The following is a 20,632-nucleotide window of genomic DNA, read 5'->3' as shown; positions in this document are numbered from 1 at the left end:
GTCGCCCTCACAGTGTGGCTCTGATTGTGCTTGATTCCTGCCTCTCAGCTCGCCGTCGCTCCGTGCAAACTCCCCGTGAACGAATCCAAATGTGTTTACCACTCTGCGAGGCTGGACAACGCGCCGCGGGGGGGGGGGGGGGGGCGCTTCAGACCCGCCGCCGCCGCCGCTCTAGTCCAGCAAAACAACACCCTTTAACGTTACATTTCATTGTTTGTTTGTTTTTTGTTTTGCTGCTCTGTCTCACTGCTCTTTTGTGTGTGTGTGTGTGTGTGTGCGTGTGTGTGTGTGTGTGCGTGTGTGTGTGTGTGTGTCTCAGCAGATGTATATGGAGGGGAAGAGCGCCATTCTGCTGGGCATGAGTCAGTGGAACTCAAATGACCTGGTGGAGCAGATCGAAACACTGGGTCACATGGAGGACCAGGCACACGGTATGCACACACACACACACACACACACACACTGGTGTGTACATTTTTTTTTTCTTTTCACTTTTCCACAGTAAATGGACTGCAGCTTCTATTTAAGAGCCACATTAAATCACTGTGGCCCACTGAGGGCCCGGGCAGAGTAAAAGAAGTGGCCTGATGTCATCGACTTCTAATGGCCACAGGGAAAAACATGGGCTCGCTTTAAAATACGCTCAGTCTCATAACAGCTCTTCAGGAAACGTTTAAAATAAATCAGATATTAAAAATACCTCGTAGACGTCGACACCTTCATTGTTCCTCAAGGCTCAGTTCATAGTTTTGAAGGCTGTTTAAGGAAACTATCAAAAAAAAAAAAAAAGGTTGTGTTTCACTGTGTTTCAATACATTTTACATTTATCTGGTGAAATAAATGCAATCAGTAAGTAAAGTATTCCAAGGCTAAACGCAGCCTCGTTGTCACACTGTGAGAGGAAACTGTTTTAGAACCAATGTTTATTTATTTAATTTTTTTTTGCTTTGCTTCTTGTCACTGCTGCATGTTTTTACCTGAAAACAAAGCGAACTGCTGAGATCACATTGCACAAGTAGCTTGAATGTCCCTCAGATGTTCAGAACCTTTCAACAGTTTCATTCGGTTGTACAGCTTGTTGGATAAAGATTTGGTTCCAGTGTTGTTTCCCTCTGTTGTTTTTGCAGGAGCGCAACTCCTGTGTGGTTTTTGCTCAGAAAATATCAAAATGAGAAAAGAAAATGCGTTTCGCAGACGTTTCTTTCTATTCCAAATCACTTATTTCACTAATTTACAGATTATTTGGAGGTTGAAAACACATTTTACAGCTGAATTGAATGTTTTTAATGAAGTTGAATTGCAATTATGAAAACAAACTTGTATATTTTTTTTAAATTAAAGCAGTTATAAATTTCTTTATGGTGAAGAGACATGATATCCTTTATTTATCAAATAAATAAACATTAGAAAAGGTTTATACATTTCTTGACCGACCCGACACCATTTTATTTAGATTTAGCAATCATTTTAATCTTTTTTTCAGGCTTCTTGTTGAAGCAGCTTGAAATTGAAGACGTGTTTAGTGACTTTGGTGATTTGTGTGCTTTTAACCGGCTCCCAAGTCGTCTCTCTGCGGCGTTTTGACATCTGTCTTCATCCACGAGGAAACATTTACACATCTGGACCCGCTTGACCTTCTTCACCGGCCACTTGTGTCCTTCTGCATTCGCTCCGTCTGTTATTGTGTCGCTCCGCTGCAGAAGGAATATTGTTTTGCTGGGAGGGGACGAGAGCTGGGACGCTGAGACTGCAAATCATCCCTTCATTTTTTAAACATTCAAACCGTTCTTGTCTCTGACTCCATGATGTTTGTTGGCATCCACCCCCCCCCCCCCCCTCTCATCAGTTGAAATGCACTTCAGTGCACAAAACAGTAAGTGGGAAGCGTCAGCGGTCGCCCAGCCTGCTGCTAAAACGCTGAGTCAGATATTTTCAGCTCACGAACAACGACGCCTCTGCTAAAAGCCCCTGATTTATATTTATAGAGCCTCTTCACCGTCAGCGGCTTCACTTGAAACAAGGTGTCGACACCTTTTTTTGCTCGTGTGTTTCTACGGCGTTACGCTGAATGTGACGGGAAACCAGGATGTTATGTAATAACACTGCAGTATGTAATGTAATACACTTTCAACTCATTATGTAATAATACTGCTGTATGTAATGTGCTACATGTTCAACTCATTAAGTAATAACACTGCTTGAACATTAATATCATTACATATTGCCCTGTTATTACATACTACATTGAACATTAGTAATGTCATTACATATTGCCCTGTTATTACATAATACATTAAACATTAATAATGTCATTACATATTGCCCTGTTATTACATAATGAGTTGAACATTAATAACATCATTACATATTGCCCTGTTATTACATAATAAGTTGAACATTAATAACGTCATTGCACATTGCCCTGTTATTACATAATGAGTTGACGATTAATAACATCATTACATATTGCCCTGTTATTACATAAAGCGGCTCTACACACCCCCATTTTGTAATAACTGTTGCAATCTGTCACAAGTTTATTTATTTAATACAAAATGCAGCGTTATTACATAAGGCATTGAACAGTAATAACATTATTACATATTGCCCAGTTATTACACAAAGCGGCTCTATGAAATGACGTTATTAATGTTCAACTCATTATGTAATAACAGGGCAATATGTAATGATGTTATTAATCGTCAACTCATTATGTAATAACAGGGCAATATGTAATGATGTTATTAATCGTCAATTCATTATGTAATAACAGGGCAATATGCAATGATGTTATTAATCTTCAACTCATTATGTCCACACCCCCATTTTGTAATAACTGTTGCAATATGTAACAAGTTTATTTATTTAATACAAAATGCAAAGTTATTACACAATTGGAACAACAAACGGGTCGGGAGCAGAGAATGAACATGAAGGCAAAGTGTGTGTGTGGCGCCGCCCCTCGGGCATCGCCGCGCTTCAAACGCCTGCGTGTCGCCTCCCGCTCCTTTATTTATGCGCATCATAAACACCGCTTATAATGAAAGTCAGAACCTTTATTCGTCTCCGTGTGAAGCTGCCGTCACATTTCATACACAAGTACAACTACAAATTATTGGCGCGGAGTGCATCACGTTTTGTTGCTTTTCCTTTTCTTTTTCTTTTTTAATCCCGCTCAAATAAAATGCGTAGTTATTCACCAGAATCGTCAATAATGGAGCTTTTCTTTTGGCCCCTCTGCTTGATGAATAACATGTGCTATGATTGTACTGTCTTTCTTTCTTCCTTTCATCCTGCCTGTTTCATGTTCACCCTCTCCAGAGCTCCAGGGGATTAACATGGCGACTTCACTTATTTTTTTATTTATTATTTTTTTATTTTGCCTCTGATAGAAGAGACTTGTCTTGATCCTTCTTTGTAGCGTGGCAGCTTTCTGAAGTAATCCACCGAACCAGAGGTGGCCTACATCTCGTTCCACGTCGTCTTGTGAGAAGATACGATGTCGGGACGTTGTTTCCCTTGTCGACATTGAGACTCGTCCAATAAAGCGTGAGGTCAGAGAGTTTATCTGCGTTGACCTGCCCGGGCAGGATTATAGCGTCTCAGTGTAAACAATATCACATCACGTTGCATTAATCAACTAACTCTATAGTAAGATGTGAAACGTTTTACTAGCACTACTGGTGAGAGGAGCATCAAACGTCATCAGTATGCAGATGTATCCGTGAGAAAGTACATTAATTTATAACATATCATTTAATAAGTCTCTGGTGTGAATATCTCACCACTTTATAGCCACATAACGTACTGCTGGGAGGTTTAACGGTCCCGTATTTTTCAGGCAATCTTATAAATTAAATTTGTGCATTATTCAGAGATCATAAGTCGGCGCTGCGGTTTGTTCACATCAGTGGCTTTTAATAGAATCGTGCTCAACGGGCGATTTCACGAAAAGAGGGAAAAAAAAAATCTAAAGTTCTCCGGATTAAACTGCTGCTCGTTTTTCCTGATCTTTTCTCTGGATTAGCGTTTTAAGGTGTCGGGGTTAATGTAAAACATGGTATCGGGTTTCATAATTCTTGCTTGGAAGTCCTGCTTTAATAGAAGCTAAAACTTGGAGGAGGGTTAAAACCTAACGGAACACATTTTTTCTGCACAGCATAGAGGGAAATCTCTCCTCTTGTTAAGTCTCCTCTGTGCGGTGCTGCTGCTGCTGCTTGGCGTCGGGCTTCTTGTTTGTTGTTTTGTTTACTGATAAATGGGCTGCTGGTGGTTGGAAAGGTCACCGCCGAGGTTTGACAAACTGGAGCGGACGCTTTTACTGGCGGCGGTTCAGCGGCGTCCTGCAGAGATGAAAGGCGCCGCTGCAGCAGGGATGCGCGACCACGTAGAAGTGGGCGTATTGTGAATATACTCTTTGCTTCAGAACTCGTTTCGACACCAGCGATGACTAATTTATTACTGTGGCGTCTCAGAATATGTAACTGGCGCCAGGTTTTAAATAACATAATAAGAGCTAGCTTTCCTCTTTTTTTTTTTTTTCTTTTTAAACGGACCAAAACAAAACGGAGTGAAACAGACAGTCTGTGTGTTTTTGCCTCCACACTTCATTCTTTTCCCTTCTGTTGACAAACACTGTTGGTCTGATGAGTCAGTCACTGTTCTGTGTTTCTGCAGCTCAAACATTCATGAGCAGATCGTTTTGTTTTATGGCAAATAATCTCGATTTAAAAAAAAAAAAAAAACACAAATTAAGTTTTCAGTGATTTAGTGACAGAAAACAAGTCGCAGGCGGAGGAAACAGGAACATGATGTGAGGTTTATTAGTTTGTGTTAATGACGACACCAGCCAACAGTGATCTTCAACTCTTACGTCACAATTTGTGACGTGGTGATTATTTTCAAGGCTCCTGATCGGCTGAACGTGGCCTCAAACCTCACGATCGGTAACCACATTGGGTGTGTAGTGCTCCTTCCAATGCAGCCACACCCATTGGTGTCGTTGGGATCAGAGGTTGCAGGTTCAATTCCCACTGCGGTCTGGTCACTGGTGTGCCAGATTGTGATGTGCTCATGGATAGCGTGGGAATTATTATTATTATTATTTTTTTTTAATTAAAAAAAAGAAATTTTTAAATACATTACAGTCATTCCAATGTGCTTTTATAGAGAAAGTAGAAAAGCCCAGCATATCCACATGAACAAGCAGGTTTATTTGCGACCGTGGAAAGAAAAAACTCCCCCAACAGGGAGAAACCAGAGTCAGAGGTGGAGGAATTCTGAGGACCGGTTGGGGTGAGAGGAGAGAGGAGAGGAGAGAGGAGAGGAAGAGAGGAGAGGAGGGGATAGGAAAGACAGAGAGACTGGGTGGGGAGATACATGCAATACCCTTGTTAGTGCTACATATATATATATATATATATATATATATATATATATATATATATATATATATATATATATATATATATATATATATATATATATATATATTTATTTATTTTTTTATTTTTTTTTTTTCCAATACAGTAATCACAGTGATCCAAATATTTTCCAACTGCCATGAGATTAAACCAGCCTGAGCAACAACAGAGCGAAAAGCAAAACAATCACAACAATGATAACAAGAGCAAAAACAAAAGGACACAAGCTAAAGAACAAAAAAAACAACATGATTTTAATAATTGACAGAACAATAACAGAAAATAAGAAAAATCAGCAGCAAATCTCATCAATGAGGAGTGGAAGTGTGTGTGTGTGTGTGTGTGTGTGTGTGTGTGTGTGTGTGTGTGTGTGTGTGTGTGTGTGTGTGTGTGTGTGTGTGTGTGTGTGTGTGTGTGTGTGTGTGTGTGTGTGTGTGTGTGTGTGTGTGTGTGTGTGGTTTGACTACTGGATGTGAATGGAACTGTTGTGGGGGTCATTAAATAATGACGTATGTTCTGTTTCGATGCCTGAAAGGTGGACGGATGAATGATTGCTTCTCTGGCCAGAGTTCCTCCCGCCTTGTCTTCTTACCCTCCAGAATTTAGATTTGAGAACCTTGTATTGACTCCCCGAAACGATGACGCCCGATGGCGGTGCCTGTTAGCGTGCCGCTTCCTGTTTGCCCGCCCCGCGGAGCCGCTAGCGTATCGAGGGGGGGGGGGGGGGCGTGAGCGGGCGGGAGAGTGACGCCGCCGTCGTTACTAAAGAGTCTGAGTGGAAATCGGTTGACGAAACACGAGTGGTGCGGCTGTGCACCGTTTGTGAACCGTTAAATCTGAGTCAGGGTGCTGTCGTCAGTGTCTCCTCTGCAGAAGCGCTTGTTTTCAAACAGCCACCCACGGAGACCCCCCCCTCCCCCCCCCCCCTCCTTGTTTCCCAATACCTCGCATCTAATCCTTCGCCTGGAACAGAAACGAAACGGCAGTGCGGATTTGATGACGTGCATTCAGGATCAGATACACTGTGAAACGGCCTCATGGACCGAGTGTTGGAACGCTGGGAATGTTGCATAACTTTTTCTTTGTCCCCCCCCCCCCCCCCCAGAAAAACTAATTATCAAACCATGAGTTTCCCCCCCCATGGGACGGAAACGAAATCTGCAGAACAGCCCATTGCTGTTGAGGATTTGATTTGGACTGTCTAAATATTTGTAATTGCGTCCCTCCCCCCTCCTCCCGCCGCCGTCTCCCACCCGCGGGTTGCGAGGCGGCGTCAAGACCCGCCCAGCATCCCAGAATAGAAACGCTCGCCGGCATTGCTGCCGCATACAAATGTGCCGATGCCCACTGAGGTTCCGCTCTGTTTGTTTACATGCTGCACTCCAGGGGGCGGAGGGATATTGGACACGTCAATTTAGCTGGGCCAGGACGACCGAAAGCAGCAGGGGAAAAAAAAAACATCCAAATATATCAGTGTATATGAGCATGTGCTGGCTTCGCAACAGAAATACATGAGTTATAATTTGGTGGATTTAAAATGATATGAGACGGGGGGAAAGTGACGATGAAACAGCAGAGACAGATTCAATAAAAGATCCTGGAGCTCAGATCTGCGTTAAACGTCTCTTGTGTGACGTCACGATGTCCTCATGTGCCAGTTTTACGTTTACACTGTGCAATGGATTTAGATTTAGGCTTTATTTGTCATTTAGATTTACATCGAGGTGAATTGTCGGTGCGGCGGCTCGGAGCTCAACAGGAATTAATTCACGGTTTCATATTAACCTTTTAGTTCCATAGCACCTCATGCATTTTGCATTTAGCCTTTATAAATGACCCTGCAGTGCAACTCTCTGCTGTATTTTAATTGTTTAACCCTGTGCAGTTCTTCTTGCACCCCAAAGGCACCGTCCAGTTTTCTGTTATACCATTCAGTCAAGTGGAATAACAATCAAATACAGGAATTCCGCTATTTTGTGGACGAGCCTATTTGTCGTGAAGAACACATCCGTCTGTCACACCACCTTCCCGCCTGCTTCGTTTGCGGCCGCCGGACCAGCAACTGTGGGGGGGGGGTTTCAACAAAAAAAGGCGGCAGCCGAGGGACGTGAAGGCAACGAGCCTCGGCGCTGTAATTATTGTGTGTCTGTAATTATCTGGTTTGTTTTGAGGGGGACTGAGGCGGTTTTCCTCTGATGGGAATGAGACATGAACCAATAGAACAGTGTGTCACACACACACACACACACACACACACACACACACACACACACACACACACACACACACACACACACACACACACACGGTGTGGATAAATGGCTAAAGGGGCTAAGTTGTAGGGAGAAAATGTGGCTTGCTGTTTTCTCCAGCGGTATCAACCCAAGCTTAAATTAATTCCTTCGCCATCAGGATGCTCCAGACAATCTGTAAACATGCCAATAACTAAAGGCAGAAATTCACATTTCTTTTTTTTTTTTTGGTCGTGGGAATATAATAACAAAACAAATAAGCAGAGGTATTTGTTATAGAAATATTACTATTATGACAAGATTTTTTTTTGCTATGGAAACTCGGGATTCAGTCCCATAAATATCTGTCGCGATGATTTTTACACTCAAACATTCAAACTGAAAATGTCGTCTTGTAACAAGTGTGAATGGGTTTTCTACAAATTGGCGTTATGCCAAAAAGTGAGCGGCTTTCATCAGGATTTACAGCCATAAATGTAAAGACATACTAAACTGTGTCACGTATCTATAAATATAAAATAAGCAATATAAAATCTACAATGTCTTTATTTTACATGCAAGCCATTGGTAAATCATCTCAATTGCATGAGACTTTCCCAGAGACTCACTTTAATTCCCACTGTGTTCATACAGTTTAGTATATTTGTACATTTTAGCTGTAAATCCTAATAAAAGTAGCTGGAAAACAGAGACACAGCCAGTCAGTGTTGCTCCGGACACTGCAGCTTCATTCATGGCTGTCAGCGCCTTATTTATGCGTTTGCTCTGGCTTTAGATGGATTTTTACACTTTGTCACGATTGATAATCAGTTTTATCCTCCGTGTCGTTTGAAGATGAAAGTTTGACACAGGAACATGGTGCTGCTGATTAACGTTCCACTAAAGAAACATCTCTGCCACTGCAGCCCCGGCTGTTTATGATTAAGTGGATCTGTAAGTCTGATATTTGAAGGTGATAAACGTGTGAGACGAATCTGCCTTCCGTTCGGTTTCGCCCGAGCGTCGAGCGACCGCCATTAAAGTGTCTTGCGAGAATCCCGGAAGGCGCCGCGCCGCCTGTCAGTCGGGGGGCCGTGTAATCACTGAGCTGCAACGTCCGCCATCCTTTAATCTCCCGCTCTTTTCTCAATTATAACTTCATAACCCCCCTCTTTACATTTCTCATCGGCGCCATCCATTCATGCAGCAGCAGCAGCCGCCGCCGCCATCTTCCTGCGGTCATTACCGCACAAGCCCCGGGCGGCTATTTACACTTCGGCGAGACGGGGAAGTGCCCGGAGCACCGCCGGCCCTTCTCATTCCACTGGACTCTGCCGCCTCACCGCTGCCGGGCGACGTCTTGTGCTCTATAATGTCGGCGGACGCTCGCTGAGCAAACACTGGTCTGGATATTGACGCTCTTTTTCGCCCCCTCTTCCTGTGAAGACTGAAGGATGATGTGGAAATAGCCAGGATGACCTGCCTCTGTAGCGGTTTTCTTTTGTACTCGCTCGTGCATTGTGTTTATTGATGGGAAGGCAGTCGAGCTCGAATTGATGATCTTTAATGACCGCTGATGAAAAACGGAGATAAACATGCTCATCGCCAGTCTCACGGCCAAGTCCACAGGCAGAATGAACTGAAATAAAATAAAATTAACAGGAGTCGCTGACAAAGGCCAAGCCACTAGCATTAGCCATTAGCTTTCGAGGGAGGCAACCCGCACAGTATTTTACAAAACAATACAATACAAGATAAATCAATACGAAATGTCAGCAACAATTATACATAGCACATCCAAGCAAATGTGGCAATTAAAAGACCCTTTTCCCACTTTTATAGATAATTTTATGGGAGCTTAGCTTTAGCCAACTTGCCCTGAGCGCTCCCGGTAGCAGACTAAGGCTGCATCTCAATTCTCCCCCTCAGCCCTTCATCTTACCCCTACCCCTTTGAAATGTGCGTTCACAAGAGTCTGAGGGGTGTCCCACTTCACTACTGTGCAGAGGTGGAGGGCTATTCACCCTCTAAATGGAGATTTTCCAGATGCAGACTTTAAACAGAGGGGCAGGAGGACATGGTGCCGAAGGACTCGCATTTCACATATATACGCTTCTAAAGTTATAGAAACCTGTTGTGTTTTATACTAGTAAGAACGGAAGTAGCGCTGCCGTATGTAGCTTCCGTGTGTCTTTGTTTGGTAGAGACCGTGTTTATAACATTTTATTATTACACTGTAGAGTTCCAAAGTCTTCTAATATGGGTGTTTTGAAAACAGGGACCCCCGAGCAAACAAGGAAGCTCCTCTGCTTTCACATGGTGGATGAGGAAATATTTCTGAAGTCCAAATACGGCGTAAAAAACTGCAGTAATCCACGTCTCCGTCTATTTCTTCACCTTGATGTGGAAACAAAGCAGCCAAGCTGCTGCATCACGTTGAATTTGGGACGGCAGGACGATGCTCCTGCTGGAAAATCAACAAACATCCGTGGCTCAGCTCTGCTGATGTAACGGCGCCGTGTTATGATGTCATAAGTGTGAGACGGAGCGAGAGGGGCAGGGCTGAGCAGAGGGAGAGGGAGAGGGGCGGGGCTGAGCAGAGGGAGAGGGGTGTCCCAAATCTAAGGGCTGAAACTGCGTTTGCCCTCGTTTTGGAGGCGGAGGGCTAAGGGGTAGGCGGAGGGCTAAGGGGTAGGCGGAGGGGTAAAAATAGAATTGGGATTGGCACCACCTTGCTGTCTGCAGGGGCTGAATGTGTTGCGTTCAAGTGCCCACGGAAAATTGAAAACTTGGAAATGATAATAAAAAGAAACAAAATAAAGCAGTGAAAAACGCATTCTTAAACGGGGGTCACAAACGACAATAATAAACCAGAGGGAGAGCAGAAATACAACATGATGGCAAGTGGAATCAACATTAGACAACACTTCCTCGGTGTGGTGCCGTGGAGCCGGAGCAACAGGAGCTGAAGGGGTTTGGTCAGTGGAAGGAGACGGTCTGGTGGGAGTCACCAAGTGATGAGCCTCGCCCAACAAACCCTCACGCAGCGTTTCCTCTCCGGCTCCATCGAGCAGCGCGAGGATGAGATTTCACACAAAGTGAAATGTATTGAATGAGAGAATGATTTTTTTTTCTTCTTTTCCTGCGGAGCGCCGCGGCTTTCTTTTCTGCATGCGCCCCGTGGCTCCTTTCAGAAACACATGCTGCGAGAGGCACAAAACACGAATTTGGGATGCGAGACTCATCTGTATTCTGCCCACGTGTCGCCACAGCCAAGTCATTTTTAACACGCCGCGCCTGCAGAGGCACAATTTCTACACTTTAATTCCCATTGAATGAATCCCTTTGTCTTTCAATTTTTAAAGCAAAGCTGCTGCAAGAGGGTCACAGCGGCATGTAAACAGAAAAGCAAATCGCCCGCAGAATATTAACGTAGGACTGCAAATAAATAAAGAACAAACACATGGGCAGTTTGGCTGAAGGGGGGGGAATTACAGACCTTATCACTCGTTTCCTGTATCTTTGTCAGTGGAGATTCTTTCATGTGTGTTATTCTGTGTTCCTGTGTCTCTTTGTACTCGCATGCCTCCAAGGATTGTTTATTTGTACGTGTGTTTACATGTGCGTGCAAATCTGTATTTGTGTGCTCATGAGCACGGCTGTCTGACAGGATATGAAGGGAGGAGGAGGAGGAGGAGGAGGAGGAGGAGGAGGAGGGGGAGTTCATGTGCTCCATGTAGCTGCCATGGCGACCCAATCAGTGTCGTATCACTTGACTTCCTGGACATATTATAGTGTTTCACACTTTGTTTTCACGACATGCAGAGTTTATGTGGCCTGAACAAAATTTTAAATGAAAATATAGATTATGTCGACCCTCACGAGTCTCCATGCTCGGATCAGACTTGATCTGATTTTTTTTTTTTTTTTGCATGCTTATGTAATAATGGTGCAATATGTAATAAATGTTCATGTCATTATGCAATAACGCTGCATTTTGTAATAACATGTCACATATTGCAACGGTCAATACAAAATGTGGATTAAGTGATTAATTGCACCAACAATCTGGTTTAATTTTCAATCTGGTTTAATTTCTTCAAGAAAAAAGAAATGTCTGGTGAAAATACTGGTCATCTTATAACTTTGAGAATCTACCGGCCACATTAGCAGCTGATCTCGAAAGTTAAAGCTGATTTCGATCCTGCGTTCTGCTTTGTATGTTGGCGGGACGTGAGCAAAAAGAGTGTGACATATGACTCGTTCAACTGAATCTTAATTTTGACTCATTACGAAACATAGAATCATGTCTACGGATAAGCATAACGCACCAAATTATTGTATTTTCTTAAAAAAAAAGAAAAGAAAAGTGGAACGTCCACATTTTGTTCGTCAAATTATTAGAAAATGCAATCAAGAGTTTTCTGCACTGTGAATACGAGGCTCTTTATCTGGGCAGAAAGCCGAGCAAGGGGGAGCTGCTCGCTACTCGCCTGGCGTTTCCACTCTGGATTTCTTACTGATTAAAGCAAATGAGTTGTAACATGTTAATTGGTGAGACTGAGAGATTGCGCGTCTACTGATTTTCTCGAAAATAAGAAAGCGAACAAGTATATTTCCCACAGGTTCAACCGAATGCTCGACGCATGGCTGGGCAAAAACTGTATTGAATCTGGAGCGAAGGAAGATTTTTATTGAGCAAATTCTGGGTTTTGATGGGTTTCCGTAGTTGCTGTTGTACTTTCGCTTAGATCTGGGTTAACGCTTGGGTTTGTTGAATGACGGAGCCTCGTTTAATTTTTATTTTGAAATTATTTAAATTTAGCTCTGAAGACAATCACAGCAATAAAGTTGCAGTATTTGTAAAAAAAACTAAAAGAAACTAAATAATAAAAAAAAATAGTAATGTAAAAAATAATATATATATATATTTAAATATAAGTAGAAAATAATTAGATAAATAAAATAACCACAACCACTCTAATGGAGACAAACATTAGAAATAATAATTGCCAGGGTCTGTGAACTCAATTGCACGGCAGACAAGAAGCTCAGTTCAACAGTGTTTTATTCTCAAAAAAACACAGCAGAAGCAACGTCAGGCAGTCCAGGATCAAAACCAGAGCAGGTGTCGCGACCTGGATATATTTTAGAAAGGATTATTGATTACTTTGTGTTAAGATTCATTGGTTTGTGTTATAAATGTTGCATTTGTCTTTAAGAACAGTGGTGTTGCGACAGTGCAACACCAGTTGGTTTTACGGCAGTCGAGTCGAGGCATGTGGATTGAATGTAACCTGTGTTGGCTGCGGTGGAGAGCGAAAACCTAAAAAGTATCCAGAACCAGGACAAGTAAAGTTGCCTGAAGAAGACAGAGGAGTCGTGTTTATCGGGGGTGCAACACAGGCAATGGAGGAGGAAATCCAGGAGGCGAAGTCGGGCAGTCAGGAGGTCGAAAACACACAAAGGCAACACGAGGGAAAAAGGCGGGTACGAATGGCGTGAGAACTCAGACGAACTGGCAACTGGAGCTGGAAGAGAGGGAACTAAATACACACTAACCACAACGACAAACAGCTGTGATCAGGGAGGAGGAAGCAGGAGAGCACAGGGGCGGAGCTAAAGGGAACACAGGAGGGAGGAGAGAAAACAGGATCGTGACAATAATAATATAAAGAAGATACCTAAATATACATTTAAATAATAATATTCATAGCAATAAGTGAGAAAAAAATAGAATAATAATATAAGTTACATTTAAATGATAAAAAGAATTTTTTTTTTTTAAAGTAAATTATAAAGTTGCACTTTTAACAATATATCTGATGTCCGCAGTCATTTTTTTATTTTATTTATTTTTTTAGATACTCTACAGCTGCTTCAGCATATAGTTATACAGCAGATGGAATTTGTCTTGGACAGATTGTGTGTGTGTGTGTGTGTGTGTGTATATATATATATATTTGCAGGCACAGTAAAGCTGGTTGCATCTCCTGGGGTGTTTTTTTGGGTGTTTTTTTGCAGCAGGGCGCAGCAGGGCGACGAGACAAGAGGCAGATTCCAACAGCAGCGACCAGATGGCCCAGAGTGTTCTCGTGGTTGTACAGTGGCGGGGGTCGGGGGTCGGGGGGGGGGGGGGGTTGTTCACCCAGTCGACAGACAAATGAGCTCCCTAACCTCAAACCCGCTCAGCTACAGCCACTTTTTTTTTTCTTTTCTTCACAATTTGCACAGTTTCCCCTACATTTGTCTTAATGGTGGCGATATCAGAATGTATTATTTGAACACTAGGTGCAGTAATAACGCAGGGCTGCAGTGGTTAGCGCTCACTTCCTATACTGAGAATAACCCCCGGTTGGAGTTTGGGTTCACTTCAGGTTCCTTTCTGTGCAGAGGGTGCATGTTTTCCGTGTTTGTACATAAATGCATGGATAATAATGGCACAGCATTTTACAAGTAGTTTTTAATGGCGCAGAGATGCTCAAAATGTTTCCATCAGACTTCAAACCCGAACCTTCGGCTCATGAAGCAGAAAGCCCTGGTGACCTGAGGGCTCCTCTCAGGTGTGTGGACTGACGCCATGTCAGACCATTAAAAGCTTTATAAACCGGGACGAGAATCTTAAATTACTGCCTGAAAGCAACCCATACCCACGAGAGATTTTAGAGTAACTCCATTATATATATATATATTTTGTCCTTGTTTGAACGCGTTCAGCTGGAGTCTTATTCAGTCTGTAAGCAGAGAAGCCAAAGTATCTGGTGATTTCTTCACAAACAGCACGTCGGAATGTTGCGCTTGATTTGGGAGTAGAAAGTGGCGTGTTTCTCTGAGTGAAAAACAATTTGTGTCCAGCTTTATTTCCCCATTCGACCACCAATCAGTCGGGACCTTTCGCCTTTCAATCACTCGGAGAGCTGGGAACTGCAACGTACCCCCTCATTTGCGTGTCCCCCAAAACAAAGCCCAACCTCTGAACCTTCTGTTCTGGTTAGTTCTCATTCGATTTATCTGCACGTGTGCAAACTTGGATGAAAACTTGGAAGGTGGCCAGCGGCGAGCACAGATTTAACGTGTGAGCTGCTCAATGAGGCGAGTTCTCAAGAGTCTAAAAGATAAAGGATGAATGTTTTACTTAGTTTTAGCTGAAATATCAATTTGTGTCTGAATATGTTCAGTTCAACTGACGTCCATGAGAAAGTAGATCTGGCTTTCTCCGAACTGAGCGAGTGGTAAAGGGTTCATGAGGTCCTTCACCACATAATCCGTGCCGCTTATTTGATTTGAATGCTTCACGCTCACCCTCTATGATTAATTCTCTTCTTCGGCTCCGTCGTTTATTGTGATCGTTGTTTCACACCCGGATGCCAGAACAAGATCTTCATCAGCTCTTACAGGTGTCGCTGTCAAAGGTGGTCGTTCCGTGACACATTTCTTATCTTGTCGCGAGAGAATGTGCCTTTTCTTGTGCACCCTTTATCATTTGAGTCGAAAAATTAATTTGCAAAAAGAAGACAACAACAATGGTGTTTTTTTGGGGGGTATTTTTTGTGCACCTCTTCCACAGATAATCCACATGATGCTGGAGCTCTGTAATGAGTCGATTCTCACTCCGGCAGGATGTTTTTTTTGTTTCCCATTTTCATCGTCTTTGGCACAACATAAATCTCCCAATCGTCTCCCTCCCGTCTCTCGTTGCTTTTATCTCTCGTTGCTTTTATCTCTCGTTGCTTTTGTCTCTCTCTCCCCGTTCAGCTCGCAGGTGATACGGAGGGTAAAGTGTTGAGACCCGGGAGGAAAAAGACAAAAATCAAAATACGATGGGACAAAAAGAGCCGCCCTAATATGGGAAAATTACATTCTAACTCGTGGTAGTGGTGACAAAAACGGCACAAAGGATGTCTTGAAAGAGCGATCAATGGATCGATGCCTCATCCTTCTACATTCAGCCGCTGCAGACTTCATCTTCGCGGGGTCAATTTTCCTCTTTTTCCTCTTGGGTTGTGAACTCCAGCATGACGACGTCGGCTCGCCGCTGGAAATGGTCACGCTCAGTTGTGACATTGTCGGCTTTCCAGCCACCGCCTCCGACGTGAGCTTTTGATCTCTATGACACACAACTGCAACGTCAGACACTGAGAAAGAGAAGGAGAGAGAGAGAGAAGGGATGGGGGAAGCAAAGTTTGAAGAGGAGAAGATGGTAGCAGTGAGGCCTGCCAATAGGAACACGATTCCGTCAGTTCGCTCTCGTATCCGCTAAATGTCTCACTTAACATTGAAGTGAGGAGCAGCTCAGCGTGCGTGCTGCTTTCAGAGGCGACGAGGCGACTGGAGCTCTGCTATTTCCTTTCAATTCTCTTTCCTCCAATCTGCTGAACGCAGCTGTTTGCTGCAGATGTTTGGTTTTTTGGGGGTTTTTTTACGTTGGCTGTGTGGACGTGTAGACACTCGGGTCAATTTGACATGTGTACAGTCAAATACATAAATACTAATATACTAACAATGGGCAGTAGAGGACATATTGTTTTGTCATTTTAAAACGTAAGCACAGAGAGTTTATCTCTATCGTATTTAAACACTCTTCTTCTTCACTTTTGGCTAAAGGGGAAATATAATGTCTAAAATATACACTGCTTAAATAGCCTTGGCGCTTATTGGACTAATAGGAAGACGGAGGCGGAGTGGAACGCATCACATATATTAATTATCATCATATATAGAATTATTATCATTGATTTTCCTCACCTGTATTAAGCCATTCATGTTAACTGTGAAGAAACTGGTAAACAAAAATAAAATCCTGCCTGAGCAGCATTGGTGCTAAAATACTAAAGTGCATTGTATTCCCAGAAAAACAGCAAATAAACATCGGTATACAACAGCTGCTTACAATCAGTAGACATCCCTGAGAAATAAACTGAAATAAACATGATGGGTGCTCGGCACCCGCCGTTTTTTGATTTGGTCCCTACTTGGAACCGAATTCCTGCTCCCAATCCGACCTGTATTCGATGAATGAAGTAATTCCTGTCAACTGTGATATCTTTTGTTTCAGTTATAAGTCAAGCCTTGATCACCAATGACCGGCTCTGTTTTGAGGCTTTTGGTGTTGTGTAACAGTAATATGCATCTTCAGGACTTCTCTTTGTGTTCAATCAACATTCCAGTTTGGCTTTATGGCAGTTGAAGTGTCCGTGGAGTGACATTACACCAGCACAACATCTGGCACTTCTCCAATAATCACTGTGTGTCTTTGACGGTCCTGAGAAACTCGTACATCCAACGTGTGACCCGCTGACACACCTCGCCTGTGACTCGGCAGTCGGCCTGTCAAACTGCTTGGAGCTTTATTTCTGTGTATTTCAGATTTTTACCTCGATCGTGTGAGGCCGTGTCAAGAAGCATTAGTTTGCACTCCTTCAGTACCAGATTGTCATTTGCGCTTAATTCATTTTAATGCACAGTTTGAAAGTTTTCCCTGTGAGTGCATGGGTTTTGTTCAGGTGCTCCAGTTTTCAAAGCTGCTTTCCCACGAGCAGCATGCTGATTTGTTATTTGTTCAATATTGTGCTGCTGGGAAGATGTTTGGTTAATGATTTCTTGCTGGATGAAAGTATTCGCTTCATAAAGGAGCGGGGCGTTTTGAAGCAGTCAGGCATATATCCAGACTTCTGGAAGGTCAGAAAGATTTGTAATAGTTGTGTGAATTATTGTGAAAGTAGAGAGAAGAGTGAAGTGATTCACTGGAGTCATTGAGTGTCGAGGAGCCTCCCTTCAGTCCGTCCAGTGTCCAGAAGCAGAAGAACGGTCAGTCCGTGAGGCTCACGTCGGCTTTTCTGCACCAAAAATTGCTTTTGAAAAGACGTGTCCTGCAAAAACTCCTGCCACGGCTTCTGTTTCTCACTTTCGCTGAAACCATCAGACTGCAGCTAATCTTCCCCCCCGCCTGCCGGGAGGAGAACTCGCTGGTACAAGAAAGCAAAACTGAGCGGGAGATTATTTTAATCCAGAGACGGACTTGATGTTTGAAGCGAAGAGAAAGAAGTGTGAGTTTTAAAAGAAAGAGGCGGGAAAATCCAGGAGGCTGATTGAAAAATGTCATCGTGAAGAGGAGACAAGCTTTTCCACCCGGTGGAGTTTTAACATGCAGGAGACGTTTTGAATGAAAAGGGAACAATGGCAGAATGTCTGTCTGGATGGAGGAAAATACCTTTGCGTGCCGGCGTGAGTGTGACTTCAGCCCTTTGGTACACTAGTACTGGGCCGTGACGACCTGGAGGTTTGAGAAGCAGACTTGTGATGCGAAGTTTGCAGGTTTGAATCCCTTAATGATGAACAGGATGGGTTCACCGCAGAGAAGTAATTCCCCACAGTTCCCGTCATTGCGTCCTTTATGACTACTCCAAATATTACTATGCCCAACACGTATTGCCACTTTTACCGTATTGATCAAAATATTAATATTTATTTTCCTTTGGAAGTACGTCTGAAATAATGAGTCAGCTTATAGGAAAAAAGGAATGTCTAGACCAGTGTTTTTCAACCACTGTGCTGCGGCACACTGGTGTTTCCGCGAGATCTACTCAGGTGTGCCGTGGGAAATTATCCAATTTCACATTTTTTCTAAAAACATTTGTGTGTATCAGTGAGTTGCAGAGTAATCATGTATAAATATGCTTGGCCAATAGATGACAGCACAGAACTTTGCCGGTGAAATCGAAACTGAAAGACGTCAGTGTGGTTAATCTCCACCTCCTGCTACCATCTTGTATCAAAGTACTGTGTCAGTGACAGTGATGGAGAAGTTTTTTGAAAAGGAAGAATGTGAACCAGGATCTCAGCTCTTCATCCATCAGGTCCAGGTTTCACACTGAGGGAGTCAACATTACAAAAAAAACATTGGGAAATACTTTTTTTCTGTATTTACTTGATTCCTGTTTGAGACTTTGATGAGAATGACTTTATATTGTTAATAGAGGCTACAGAGTTTAACAGTTTAACATTTCCGGGTGGTGGTGTGCCTCCAGATTTTTCCAAAGAAAAAAGTGTGCCTCGGCTCAAAAAAGGTTGAAAAACACTGATCTAGATAGACAGAAGGGCGACTCCAAAGTAGGTTAGAAAGAGAGTCTGAAAAACACAAGCGGTCGGAGGAAATGGCATCGTGGTTCTTAAAGGGGTTTATGGGAGAGGGACGGAGAAATGTAAAGACAGTGAACGTAACCCGGAGCTGTCATTCAACTGGAGCATATAAAATAAAATCCCCAGGGGGCTCAGCTTCCCTCACACTGAGTTGACAGACAGTCTGTGCTTGGTGGAGAAGATCCATACGGTATGACGGGCCGTCTTTACAGAGGTGAACCGCTGTAGTCCAGGCTGAAATTAAAATACACTGAGAACATGTCTTTACGGCCTCATTTCATCACTCTGAGAGAAAACCTTTTTGCACTCTGAGAGTGCAAAACAAAAAGGGAGACACGTTGGTGATGGCACGGTCCAGTGGGAATGAGAATTTGGTTTCTCTCATGCCAGAGCAGAGCTGCCTGATTGTGAGAGGAGCCTACCTTGATTGTGATTGGCTAAACCCCCCCCGATGACACTATATAGGGTTTGATTTCTGATTGGCTGGTTGGAGCAACACCCTTTTTAAAACCCGGAACAAGCCAGGGAGAGAGAGGACACACTTTCTACACTTCTGGGTATCGTTCCAGGTATGGAGACGATTAGTACTGCTGGAGAACTATTAGAAAGTAAGTTTTGCATAATATGACCCGTTTAAAAATGTCATATTCATGAAACTAAAATTATTTCCCCCACTGTTTGTTTTTTTTTTAGCCTTGTTAAAGGTGGGGATTATCTCATGTGTGGACCAATATGGTACTAATGTGAGTAATATTGCTGCAAATATGATCACAATAAAAAAATTTCTGGTATTATTACTATGAACACAGCAACCATTACTGCTGAAAACAATAATACTACTATTAGTGCCCTTACTACTACTACTATCTCCACTATAACTATTACAAGTATTAAAAAAAATTAACTTAAAAAAAAAACTAAAAATAAAGTAATTGCTATAAAACTTCCTTGGCCTTGGACTCAGAGTTTTCTTGTTGTCAACTTTTCTTTTCTTCCTCGTCCAGACTGTATACTCCACAAGGAGGAAGATTTCTGCCCTACCTATTCCAGAGAAACAGAAAACCTTGGTCCAATGATTTCCCTGCTTCTTTGCAACCAAAATAGAGCGCCGAGTCCCTGGCGTGCCGCTGATCCGCTCCAGACAAGCGGGCTGTGGCTGGGAACTCGGTCGAAGCCCGGGAGAGCCTCCAGTGACAGGCGGCCCCCAGACGACGAGCCAAATAAACAAGCAGCACAAGCACCGAGCGCATCCTCTGAGCCTGGAGAGAGAGAAAACAGAAAGAGAGGCAGGAGGGAGACGACACGGCATGCAGAAGCTTCTGCACGCTTTCAGTTATCATCATTTTTAAAAAGAAGTTTCCCAGGATCGCCTGCATTTCAGGAGTTTCTGCGTCGGGGGAAACTGAAATCTAGTTACATTAAAATGGCTGAAGACGCTGCAGGAGTCAAACAGCCTTTTCCCCGCTGTGTGCTCAGTCTTAATCTTGTGCCTCTTCTGCCCGAGGGCACAAAGAGCCATCGACACTGGAGAGCAGGAATGGAGACAAATGGAGAGGCATTAGCAATATTGACCATATGCACTGATCAATATCCATTTCTGCCCCCACGAGCAGTGAGCTGGGGTAAAGTGGTTCCTGCACTGACCCTTTCTCTTCCCCCTTATTCCTTCCTTCCTGTCATTTCCTGCTTCTGACATCCACTGCAGAGGGTCTGTTCCCACTGGGAGGTCCACGCTGTGCCCCTCAGAGCAGCATCGAAGGCCTGGAGGACGTAGAGGTATGATCATTATGAACCAGCTCTCAGTGTTTTAACCACAAGCTCTGCAGTGTCTGAAGTGTC

General features: G+C 43.3%; 1 protein-coding gene across 1 annotated transcript in view; it reads left to right on the top strand.

The window, feature by feature from the left end:
* Positions 1 to 319: 319 nt before the first annotated feature.
* pitpnm3 (PITPNM family member 3) overlaps positions 320 to 20,632 on the top strand; it is a 68,005-nt gene continuing 47,692 nt past the window's right edge. The window contains exons 1-2 of the mRNA XM_080512943.1: positions 320 to 431; positions 20,499 to 20,569. Coding sequence (XP_080369069.1) covers positions 323 to 431; positions 20,499 to 20,569 — 180 coding nt within the window. The 5' untranslated portion in view covers positions 320 to 322. The remainder of the gene's footprint in view (positions 432 to 20,498; positions 20,570 to 20,632) is intronic.

The sequence above is a fragment of the Blennius ocellaris genome (genome assembly GCF_963422515.1).
Source record: "Blennius ocellaris genome assembly, chromosome: 2".
NCBI classification, from domain to species: Eukaryota; Metazoa; Chordata; class Actinopteri; order Blenniiformes; family Blenniidae; genus Blennius; species Blennius ocellaris.
This window is presented reverse-complemented; position numbering and strand designations above follow the sequence as displayed.